The following is a 13,284-nucleotide window of genomic DNA, read 5'->3' on the forward strand; positions in this document are numbered from 1 at the left end:
GAGGGTACGATTTCGAAATATACATATACATATTTACGTGTATGCATGTAGAGGCTCGTAATCGATGGAAAATCCGTAAACTGTGTGAAACGCGTGTACAATTCGCCTATTGCAGAATGCAATTAATTTGCACGCGAAAAAGGGATCTCGAGGCTTCGACGAGAAAGGTTGGAGAATACCTTCGTAAACACACATTAGGATGGCTAATATATCGATGAAAGAAGTATCGATTTATCACGTGCGACTTACGCGAGAGTGGAAAGAAACGTGTGTCGTTGATAACCGATGTCCATAACGTTTGTTCACCTGGATCTTCGTCCGGTTGTTCCATCGGATGTTCCAACGCAATCTACTCTGTATCAGCTCAGGCCCTACCAATTACGGCCGGAGGTCAAAGGGCATTCTCCATATCTTCCGTTGACAGCTGGAACTCCTCTTGACCTATATATCAGCGAACAATGCCAATTTAACGATCCAGCGGAGTTACGATGACAAAAAGGATTTCAGTTTGATAGAATGTCTGATGGAGTAACCATTAAAAGTCGCGTAGGGAAAATAGCTGCTTTCAAAGGCTTCCTCCAATGGAGAACACTAACGGGTATGTCTTTAGAAAACTTTTGCGTATTCTTATCAACGGTTTTTCATATTGCGAGAACCTTCGAGCACGGGGTAAATAAAGCGGATAAATAATTTATTCGAAGTTGCCGATGGAAGGAAAGTTTAAAGAAAACATCCCACCACGACCTATCGTATCACCTGAACTATGTATTTTTTAAATTTGTAAAATTATTTCAAAATATAGAGAATTTATAGAAGATTGTATCAAAATGAAAACTACTATGAATAAAAATGACTCGAAGCTGTGACTGCAGGATCTTTTTCTTTCAACTCACCTTGTATACGAGACCCTTAGAGTAATGCTTTTTCAAAGTAAGAATAGAAGAAAACGTTTCCTCTGCATTCGATTCGACGCTTATTTAGGATAACGAGAGAAAGAAATTTTCTAATTAGGGAGAAATGGAATAAAAAATAGCGTCTCTCATTTGATAAAGTATTACGCGGAAAAAGAAATGTTTCCTTCACTTTTACCCGGTAATATTATTAACTTGGACTTTTATACCTCCTAACCAACCCTCATTTTCTAACACGATTTTAACCCGAGAATGTTTTGCTTGGTAAAACGCGGACATCCGGAGAAAAAGATCAAAACACTCACTGCATAAATACGCTGCGAGGTCACGATCCTCCGCTTGCAAGGCTAAATCGCGAGGTGTGTAGCCGTGTCGATCCTTGATGATTAAAGAAGCACCGCCAGCCACTAACATGCAGCAAATGGAACGACGCTTATATTGAGCCGCTTTGTGCAGAGCGGTCTGACCTCTGCAATTAGAAAGCACAGGCCTCTTTTTTTTGTTTACCCTTTATTTACGCGCCAGGAATAAACCTCTTCTTTGATCGACGCTACGTTTCGTGGTAAACAGACTTTAAAATGCGAGCAAAAAATTTTCCAATTCATGCTTAAGCCAGTCTGGCTAAAGATCAAGCTAAATGTTGGACCTCTGAAATGTCAGAGGGAACCCCGCGTCATTTATGCTTCTCGCCTGTGTTCATCTGTTTGAATTCTGTCGAGAATTATAAATTAGGATCGACTTACTTGTCGTTGTCAATCATATTGAGGATAGTCGGTGGTGCGCAAGCGATGAGATATCTGACAATATCCTTGTGACCGTATCTCGAGGCCATGTGAAGAGCAGTTTGTCCAGAGGAGTCGATGGATAAAAGGGAGTATCCTTTCTCGTGTAGTTCCTTCAAGCCTGTAGATCACCGATTTTCCCTGCTTTCAAAATACCGTCGCTGGCCTTCTCCAGTAATCTCGTGTTAAATGTATGGACCTCGGAACTCAGACTAAAGAGTCTATCTCGTGGACTGTAACCCAAATCAATTTGATGCTTTGTATAGCTTTCGTGTACCGATACAATAATAACCAATTGGTTATTCGAACGATAATTCTTTCTGACTACTTGATTTCTATGCAGTATAACAGCACACAGGTATCGAGTTCTGAGGAAATGGTACAGGTGAAACGTTGAAGCTATGCTTGGTTAACCAAAAGGAAAGAAATTAAAGTGTAAAGGTAAATATTCTCAAAGGGTACTCTATTTCATTGATTCAGAGAAACATTTGCAAGAGAGAGAGAGCGTGATGTACATTATTCACTAATGTGCATCACAGCAGTGGCTACCATTCCTTTGGAATAGAAGTCAAATGAAAGGGGGTTACTAGGTTCTTTAACCAAATTAGAGCTTCTCTATAGGGGGTCAGTCATACGTCTGGGACTGAATGGATGCAGGTTTGTTTTGAGAGGAATGCAACTAAGAGGAATACCAAGCGAGTAATCAAAGGTATTATTATTTGAGATAGAGATTTCAATTTGCTTTAGACAAAGATAGTACCGTTTTACAAAATATATTTAATTTCACTTGGTCCTCGAATAAACAACTCTTACCTCTTCAATAGAAAATGTTTAGCACATGGTGCAGTGAAAGAAAAAGAAAAATTCTAGAACATTACATGGAATTACATTACATAGAATCTCTATAAGATCCATTCCTTATCATTCACTTCAACTTCTATTAAATTACACATCCATCTACTGGTAAATTTACATTAAATGTGTGAAAAGTAAGATATAATAGCTCACCTAATGAAGATAGGTGGTGCCTGACGTTGCGTCTGAGAGGCAACAGTCGCAGAGATGGTTTTTGAGGAACTGCTTTGCTTATTCGCGTCTCCAGATACCTTCTCCTCTTTTTCATGTTTGGAGATGTACCCTGAGACGCGTCTTTACTCATCGATTCGTGAGGTTTCGCAGTATCCTGAGGCTTGTCCTGTGTTTTCGTTTCAGCTGGTGTCTCAGCTGGTTTATTAGCCGGTGCATTGGATGGTGCTTCAGCTGGTGGTTTAGATGTTCCTTCAACTGGTGTCTCAGGCGCTGCATCCTGAGGTTTCGCAGCTGGCTGCGCCTTTGACGTTTCTTTAGATTGTTCTTCTTTGGGCTGCTCTCCTGTCATGGCTGCATTTGTTGTTGGTCGTTCTTCGCTATATTACACGTTCTTTCTATTAATCTAATGATAGGATTGCATTACCATTACAGATATCATGGACACACGGACGAATGTGTGAAGTGGCAATAAAAGGTTCAAACAAGGTATTATTGCGAGGCTACGTGTCATACTTGTGTAGCTCTTGGTGATTGTTATTATATACGGAATTAATTAATAAATTCGCTATAGGTAATACAGATAGAAGAAAATATACAAATCACTACGTAGTATAAAATAAATATAATTCTCTATCTAAAATGAATTGGCTGCTCAAAACCGTTCCTTTGATTTTCAGAAACACCTCAAGTAGCCCTTTTTAGAAGATATTTCATACAGTTTAATTGGAATTTAAGCAAATTCTCGGTAAAGGAAAATATGAAACGATACTTGAAATTAATTTAAACAATACAGATATTTCAGATGAAAGAGCTAACAAATGAGAAGGGAAACAAAGTCAGTTTCTTAAACATTATGATCAAATTTACTCTTCGATGGTCCTGAACAGTCAAACTAAGTTCAACAGAAAATAACATCGTGATTCAATCAACAGCTTTAACGTGTTGTTTAAATATAAAAGGATAAGAACGTACAATGAGATATTCATTAGGCATCAAAAGAAGGATCATACGACAGAGCAATCACAATGAGTCTACCGTAGACGAACGGAAGAAGAATTTCCAATTCGATGAACGAAAAGGAGTACCTTGGCGACGGATGAGCTGTTTCGGTTCTTGACTCGCGGACATCTTCGTTCCTTCAAGCTCAGTAGATTGATTGGTTGCGCTCTCCTCGAGAAGATACAGCACTTCGACAGCTACATCGGTCACGTAATGGAGTTGCTCTTGGGCTCTATCGATCCTGAAGAATCGCTCTGCTGTGCACGCTGAAAATTGATTTGGACAATAATGCGATATAATTTAAATCGTAATTCAAAGTTTATCATACAATACAGGGCTTACAATAGGTTTTAATTTCGCTCATTTATGCTAATACAATGTAAGAAGTTGTTAACGAACTACCTAACGTTAAATCGAATTTAATTTATAAATTTAACGGTAGAAACGACTGTTATTGTTTTACATTAGCCAGATATAATGGATAGGATTTCGTTAACAATTTCTCACTGTCATATTATCAGCAGTGACCAGAAAATCCTGCAAATCGTTTGAGTAAACACATTGTACAGTGGTACTTACAGTCGAGGAAGCAACAAGTGTCCATATTATAGTCTTTCGCCAGTGTCTTCCTCAAGGATTCTAAATCCATAGCAGCGTCGAGATCAAGTGGATCCGCAATCCACATGACCGCGGCCTTCTTCAACATATCCTTGTCGTGGTGATATCTCTCGTAATCTGACATCTTGATCTTCATTACCGGTAGCTTTAATCTATCCAGTTTCACGTCCTGCTGAGGTTTGCCTGCGTTCCTTCGTTTCGCTAATCGTCGCTTTGTTTAGCAATTTCAAAGTTATAATCGATGGCAACAGTCGACAAGCCTCGCCGTCAACCTGAAACAAAAATGATACATCCCTTTGTACGCCATAAACAATACCTTCTACGATGAAATATCGGTACACTGCTAAAAATTTTATTACAACTCTCTGTGAATCTATTTTAATTACAATATTTTTTAAAGCTACCAAGAGAATATAAAAACAAGACAAAGACACGAAGAAGACTTTAGAAAGAATCTTATTTAGCGAAAATGTTGTGACAAATTGTGATAAATTAAATTAAAAAATTGAAAGGAAATTTAATTTATTCACGGCCAAGGAAATTTATAGCGTCTTGTCTTGGGCGTCAGGATTTTATTTTAAAGGAATTTAAGAAAAAAAATTAAATTAAATCAAAAAAGGAATTAACCCTAGATTCATAAACTATATTTACGTGAATTTGACGGATGGGTTGCTTCAATTATACGATATTAACAGATTTAACTAACTTCTATAAAGTCTGTTACTATTCCGATTGTTTTCAAATTAAATCCATCGTTTGTATTTGAAAGAAAATATGTGGTTTTCTTTACCTCAAATCTGACGGGTATCCATAGAAATAGGTATACAAAAAAACCCCCTAAACCTAGTGTTAACCCTAGATTCATAAATTATATTTACGGTTACATTGTTCATAAACATTATACAAAACTCTTATACACCTTACTCTTAAGGTCACCTAATTTAAGTATTACGGGAGATATTAATAAACCTCTACAAATATTAGTTAGAAACAACTTTCATTGACAATTTAAACATGAAAAAAAAAAAAAAAATTGAAAAATCAATCTGAGCATTCTAGGTACAAACTACCGCGATGTTCCATACACATGGTGTAAGAATTCTTTTAGTTGAGGGTGTATGAGAGACGTGTGTTTATGAATCTAGAGTTAAAGAAAATAGCTTTTCCGATCATTCCTAACTCAAACGGATGTAAACTTATTCCATGACCAATTACAATCTACCACGAGATATCACGTAGTTGGCAGTCAATGGGTTAAACGTTTCCCATGGCAAGGAGTTACCTGCATCGGGATGGTCCTGGTGGTGATCAGCTTAGCCGTGCTGCACTGTGCAATGCAGGTACCATGTCCACCTGCCTGAAGAAGTGGAAGCTGATACGTGGTCAAACCGACGACCTCGATCAGTCCATCCTCCGTCGACGGCTCCTTAGTACCACTCGCAGCACCCCAAGGATGCGTTCCACCACCGTACGAGGCGATATTCAAGAAAACTATGGCATGAACACGATGCTCCTTTAGCTTCGGCGTCATATCCTGACCGTCGCAGTCCAGGGTCACGAATTCCGACAAATCCTTCCACTTCCGCCTCACGAGATCTTTACCACCCATCTGACCGTAAAACATCTTGTTCCTCAACCGCGAATTGAACCTCTCCGGATGCGCCTCTGTAATACAATCCGATTTCATTTTCCCTTTTTCTTTCATTTACACGAACGTTAAAACTTGTTAATACACTTCCTGGACATTTACGTAAATTAATGACTTCTCGTGGCCTAAAACTATGATACACTCGTAACGAGTGTTTAAATATTCTACGCATAATAATAGTATGAATAATTAAAGTGTCACAATGAAGCTAAGTAAGCACACAGAACAGCTGCAAAAAGGATGAAGTCTACAAGCACTCGCTTTAATTGAGTTAGTAATTCTGACCAACGCGTGTACAAGAAATTTGATATTTTACAGCAAATTTTATTATCTTTACCCTTCCTGTGACCACACGAGTCAACGACAAACAGTTTTGGAATATACTTATCAGTGAAAAAATTACAAACTGCGAATACGTTGACGTTCTGATACACAGAAGAGCGATTATATCTAACAGGTTTTCTTGCAAACAGACCCAACGAGATACAGGAAACAGAGGATTCACTTTAGCCTCCTGCACCCACTAAATTCCCCAATCTACAATCCTCTGGAACGCTCTCTCACACCCTACATCCAATACCCCATTCTCGGGGTTATCCGGGAAACACATTCGCTCAATGCTAACACCCTAAACGCGATCGCGAGGCGTTTGCATGGCAACAGGTATCGAAATAAGTAGTTTCCACGCAGTTCGACGTCTCGGCGATACCGTTTCTAAATAATTTAAACGAACTGTTGCGCGCCGCAGGGGAATCCCATTCGGGGAAGGCGAGGGACTAACCTCGAGCTTCGTGAAATTCCAGGGCGATGTGAGCGTCCACACCAAGGGAGAAGTAATTATTAACCACGTTCAGAGGTAGATTCTCTTTGCCCTTGCCGTTGTCGTCGTCGCCCTGCGCGTCAGGATTCCTCTCCACGAGCAGCTGCCACCTGTCCAGCAACGTCGTGTCGCTTTCACCGATGTTAGTCAGGATCTTGCCGATCGGCTCGTCCGTGTAACCCCCGCCCCATCCCAGGGCCCGGGCCAGGTCGTTTCCGGTCCCAAGAGGAAGCACGCCCACTGCTGGTGGTGGGGATGCACCGATCTGGTCCAAAATTGACAACACCCAACCAACTGTTCCGTCGCCACCGCAAGCAAGAACTCGAAGATTAGGAACTTTCTTGAATAATTCCAACCTGAAAATGAAAATTTTTTTATCAGTTTAGTTGAGAATTTAAAAATCTTACGTTATTTACATAGATGTGCAAAGGTAGGGAAGGAAACGTGTAACGTGCGATGGAAAATTGAAATGTTTAATGTACATGTACGATAAACACTCGAAATATCATTTTGTCGCAAATATTTTTGGTTTATTTTCCCAATCGTCGCGAGTAACCGAGAGATATTTCGAATTGTATTTTAAAACAGAAATATTTGAAAATAAAGTGTTACTGTGTACCGATTTCACGAAATTTTGGTAGCAAATAAAATTTTGACGAGAGTGTTATTTACAGGATCGAATTTACAATGAAAAGCACTTAGCTACTACTGTCGTTACCAGGTTCGAGAGTTTCTGTTTTAGTTATTAAAAATTACGAAATAATCTTGTTTCGTGAATTTTGTTTCAAAGAGAAAAATTGTGGATATTCATGGAGTATGAATAAATATGACTGTGAAAAATGTGTTGCAAAGTTCGTGGTTTCTTTAGGAAAAAGTTTTAAAGGAGTCGATTTTTATTGGTTAGATTACGAGAATGCATCTTTAAGTTCGGGGAACTTTTTATCGTTATGTAGACACATTTGCATGAACATTCACGGATAACGTTGTTTACTCGTGTCGTGGTAATTGTAGTCGAACGAAATGCTTGAACTTTAGAATAAACTTGCCGAGGAAGTTTCGATAATACCCGTAGCGACAACCTTTATTCCGAAAGGATTACCTTTATTCAACCACTTCCTGACTGCCAGCCAGTCCGTGGAACTTTAATTAAATCTCTTGTTCATTTATCATATTTCCCAATGACCCAACCCCTCTCCGACTAATCTAATAAGCTAATTCAAAGCAATTTCCATTCAATTGACCTAATTCTTTGGGAAACCTGCTGCTTAAAATTCGAAGATAGTATCCGAAGGAAACTCGCTTCTTTTCCTTTAAAGTAGACACTTGGAACAATAAATATCCCACAAATGTGCCGATGATAATGAAAGCAGTCTAAGTCGTTAAAAATATTTAAATTTCACGCCTTAAATGTGTTGTAAATTAAAAGAACTAATTTCAATTTGACGAAACAATTTTATAACAACGAATGAAACTCAAAATACGAGATAAAAACGATTTTTTAAATATTTTTGCTTAGACTGTTTTAATTACCGAGTCGAAACGAAAATGTAATATCGTCTTGGATTGAAAAAAATGGATTAAAAGATGAAGAAAGAAGTTTGCTGAAAATATAAAACATGCCATGACCTTGGATATAAAAATAATTAAAAGCCATGATAAAGAATATAGGGGGACAATATCATAAAGGAAGAAAGATAGAAGAAATATTCTAAAGGAGGAGAATCAAAAATAAATATTCCACGAGTTAGTAAAAAAAAACCAGAGGAAAATATAATATTATCTTCAATATGGAAAACACGCACCTGCATGTGCAAACGATAAATATTTAAAAAAACAATTAAATGAATATTCTAAAGCAAAAAGCTGAAGAATAATTATTCCACGAAATAACCAAGAAAGAAACTGTAAATAAAGCATTACCTTTGAAATAAAAACCACGAACATTATTGAAGATAATAAAAAGAACAAATAAAATAATAATCGACAAGAAATTCCATCTTTCAGAAATTCATTAATTAGAATTCAAAGACTCTTTCCCAAAAAGTAAGATAATAAAAAGAATAAATAAAATAATAATCGACAAGAAATTCCATCTTTCAGAAATTCATTAATTAGAACTCAAAGACTCTTTCCCAAAAAGTAAGATAATAAAAAGAATAAATAAAATAATAATCGACAAGAAATCCATTAATTAGAACTCGAAGACTCTTTCCCAAAAAGTAAGATAATAAAGAGAATAAATAAGATAATAATCGACAAGAAATTCTATCTTTCAGAAATTCATTAATTAGAACTCAAAGACTCTTTCCCAAAAAGTAAGATAATAAAAAGAATAAATAAAATAATAATCGACAAGAAATCCATTAATTAGAACTCGAAGACTCTTTCCCAAAAAGTAAGATAATAAAGAGAATAAATAAGATAATAATCGACAAGAAATTCTATCTTTCAGAAATTCATTAATTAGAACTCAAAGACTCTTTCCCAAAAAGTAAGATAATAAAGAGAATAAATAAAATAATAATCGACAAGAAATTCATTAATTAGAACTCGAAGACTGTTTCCCAAAAAGTAAGTACATTTTGCAATTGCTAGAAAAGATACGCTGGAAATAACTAGATGGAAAGAAGCAATTGTAGCTAATCGATACTCGATCTGCAATAGTCTTCAATAAACCTCGAGCTCGTGCAACACCTACACCCGGTCTATAACGATTCACGCTTCGGTAACATTGCGAAACAAGGTTTCGCCACTCCACAGGCTGCATTAACCCTTTGCGGTCCGAATTATATTTCAACTTCCTTACCAGCAGCTCTTTCACGTGTTTTACTTCAAATTTACTTCGGCTAAAAAAACAGGGCAATTTAAATAAATAAAGGAAGAGAGAAATTCGATTAACCCTTTGCGGATTTCGCTCTTGGGAGTACCAGTAGATTGGTGCGAATCTAGCGTTTCGCAGTTATTTTTCCGTGCAGAATTTAAAGTCAATATATGGATGTTAAAGCACACGGAATTTGTTGAAACTAATTTGTCGACCGAAATATTTAATCGCGAGGCATAGGGGACCATAGTGTTTTGTCTTTCTTGCGATTTTAAGATTTTTTTTACGATTTAAAAATGTTCCCGCTACAGGGGTACCGATCGCAAAGGGTTAATCGAATTTCTTTCTTCCTTTATTTATTTAAATTGCACTATTTTTAGTCGAAGTAATAGTAATAGTAAGTATAACGAATAATAGTATTCGTTCCTTTGAAGACGAATGTCATAATATACGCGGAAGCTTTTAATTTTTCAAAATGAAAGTTGAATAGAACGAAAAATAATTTTAATATTGTTATCAATGTCGTACATACTTTTCAATTCGGAGAATTTCCCTCGATTTGTTATTTTTAATCGTTTAGTATACACCGAATGTATCGTTAGTTTCATATCTCGTCCGTAAAGAGTTAAATGTCAGTTTCATTTACCCTTTAACACTAGATTTACGGGAATTTTCGATGGGTTGCTTCAATTACACGATATTAACAGATTTAATTAATTTATATTAAGTCTGTTAATACTGCGATTCTTTTCAAATTAAACCTATCGTTTGTTTCTTAAAGAAAATATGTGCTTTTCTTTACCCTAAATCTAACGGGTATCCATAGAAATAGATATACAAAAAACCACCATAAACCTAATATTAACAACTAGGTACAATTTACAGTTGTTCTTTATAATTTTCAAGCGTATATCTCTTAACCCCTTGCACTCGAGAGGCGACTGTGAGTCACCATAAAATTTTGAAGACACAAATTAAATTAATATATCAAATTTAAGATAATACAACGATACGCGAACCATAGAAGTGAAATAATTTTACGTGATAATTATTATTCGATTCGTTATTTACAACTGAGAAAAGTAACGTCAATTTTATACCAGAAAATCTGTAAGTTTCTACTCTTCTATAGCTAAAAAAATCGTCCAGTGCAAAGGGTTAAACCGAATCGCGATACATTTCGTATCTCTCTTTTACACGATTTATTTATTTATTTTAACTTACCCCATTTTGGGCCCACCCTGAGTCAGATCGAAGACCTGTCTAGGATTCAACAGCCACTGGAACTTCTGCAACAGCTTTGCTCCCTGATTGCCACCTGATTTCGGGTTAATAAAGACCAGCACAGGTTTCACAGCCGGTGTAGGTATAGGTTTCACCACCCATAGTCTACCCTGATCCTTGTCCTGTTCTTTGTCCTTCTCTTTCTCCTTCGACTTCTTTCTGCTTGCTCCAGAACCACTGCCAGACTTCTTCTTCCTCGGTGACTTCCTCAAGCTGCTCTTGAAGCTACCTTTCCTGGGCAACTTCACGATCCATGACGGTGGTACTATGATGGACGAGTGGACGCCCAACTCGCAGTTCTCGCCAATCTTTTCCACGTTGAAACACGCCTCCTTGTTGTGATAGGCTAGCTTGCACCAGCTGCAACTGACCGCGACGATCTCCTTGGAGCTGAAACTCAGCTTCGACTGGAACGACTTGCCACAATTCGCGCATTTTCCCTTCTGGGACCGTCTGTGCACCCAATGGTGGTGCGTGTTCGTCTGCTCCCGGTACTGACGGACCCCAACGTCGCGGAAGCTCGACTTGCAGGCGAAGCTCAGGCCCACAGCGCACACTGCATGAGCCACCACTCTACAGGCCGCGCATTTCATTCGAGGCCCGTGTTTCTGCAAATTTAACCAGGTTAGAGTAATTAGAAGTGATTGAAAACGATTGTATCCAGTAATAGTTAGTGACAGTGATTGGTATTGATTTGACAGCGAGTGATAGTGGTTGGTATTGAATTCGGGGGTTAATTGAATTTAATTTTTTCTGGATGAATGTGAAGAGTGGTTGGGGCCTAGGACGTGTGTAAGGAACTGAGTACAAGAGGCCCGAGTGTAAGGATGTTTATGATAGAGACGAATGCCAGCAATGAGTGGAAGTTTAGGGTTTTATTTAGTCCTGAGTGTTTGAGTACCTCACTCACAAAGAAAGAAGATTTCTGTGTATGAAAGAAGATGGAATGAAAGGTTTATATAGGAGTCCAAGAGCGAAGGGGCAGTTTCAGTCATTTCCAGTTTTAGTTTCTTAGTAAAAGTTTAATTTAGTTTTAAGAAGAGTTCAGTTATAAGTCAGTTTCTAATCCAGTTTGCTGTTATTTATGATAGAGACGAATGCCAGCAACGAGTGGAAGTTTAGGGTTTTATTTAGTCCTGAGTGTTTGAGTACCACACTCACAAAAAAGAAGATTTCTGTGTATGAAAGAAGATGGAATGAAAGGTTTAAATAGGAGTCCAAGAGCGAAGGGCAGTTCAGTCATTTCCAGTTTTAGTTTCTTAGTAAAAGTTTAATTCAGTTTTAAGAAGAGTTCAGTTATAAGTCAGTTTCTAATCCAATTTGCTGTTATTTATGATAGAGACGAATGCCAGCAACGAGTGGAAGTTTAGGGTTTTATTTAGTCCTGAGTGTTTGAGTACCTCACTCACAAAGAAAGAAGATTTCTGTGTATGAAAGAAGATGGAATGAAAGGTTTAAATAGGAGTCCAAGAGCGAAGGGCAGTTCAGTCAGTTCCAGTTTTAGTTTTTTAGTAAAGGTTTAGTTCAATCTTAAGAAGAGTTGAGTTATAAGTCAGTTTCTAATCCAGTTTGCTGTTATTGTTTTAATAAAGTTATATTTCTACAAGAAGTAGCAATATATTCAAATTAATTCCCTCCTCCAAAAATAGATATAAATTTTATCATTTTGAATATGCCATAATATTATAATATAAATGACGTGAATTACTGAAGTTTATAGTTACTCAACTTTCATGTTCTAATAATATAGAAGGGCTTTGAAGTAAACTCGACAAAGTGCAAATATCTGAATTCAAATAAGAACAGTTGTGTCGCTTGTTAGTATAACAACTTACTTATCACGGCTTCGCGTTATTAGTCATGGAACATGCAAATAAAAGACGCCAGGTCTAAACATACGATTACAAAAAGCTTCTTTGTCACGTCAGGAAGGATTAATGAGGCACGTATGCGAAACATTTTTGCATTGCATTTCTAGCATGTTCATAATTAACTCTCTACGCAGACCTCGTTGTGTGCACGGTTTTTTACAGCTTCCTGTTATTTTTAAATCGATATTTTACCGATGATTACACCACTTTTTTATCGCAATTGCAAAGAAATACGAAATGAAATAGCTGTAACGATTCAAGGTGAACTATATTCCGAGAACCATATTACTTTCGCAAATGCAGCGGTAAATGCACATTTTGCATTTCCATAATTTCCTAAAATGCGATAAATAATTCGTGAAATATATTACAGAAATATTTTATAGACATCGCGTTCAACTCTAAGCTATTTTAATATTCGTTACAAATCGTATTTAGAACTGTTTCATATCAAATAAACGAATCGTCTTTCGCACATATATTTATGTACAAACGGAATAT

At 37.1% G+C, this 13,284-nt stretch overlaps 1 protein-coding gene across 1 annotated transcript; it reads right to left on the minus strand.

The window, feature by feature from the left end:
- Window positions 1–391: 391 nt before the first annotated feature.
- On the minus strand, window positions 392–11,520 carry LOC143220409 (eye-specific diacylglycerol kinase-like; the record flags this gene model as incomplete). The annotated part of the gene is given in 13 exon segments (XM_076446064.1): window positions 392–441; window positions 1,217–1,380; window positions 1,655–1,814; window positions 1,817–1,926; window positions 2,702–2,816; window positions 2,819–3,099; window positions 3,808–3,832; window positions 3,835–3,987; window positions 4,301–4,545; window positions 4,547–4,611; window positions 5,622–6,004; window positions 6,769–7,163; window positions 10,853–11,520. Coding segments are annotated over 13 exon segments (2,814 nt in total), but the record flags the coding sequence as incomplete, so codon positions are not given.
- Between the last annotated feature and the right edge of the window lie 1,764 nt (window positions 11,521–13,284).

The sequence above is a fragment of the Lasioglossum baleicum genome, unplaced genomic scaffold (assembly GCF_051020765.1).
Source record: "Lasioglossum baleicum unplaced genomic scaffold, iyLasBale1 scaffold0939, whole genome shotgun sequence".
NCBI lineage: Eukaryota > Metazoa > Arthropoda > Insecta > Hymenoptera > Halictidae > Lasioglossum > Lasioglossum baleicum.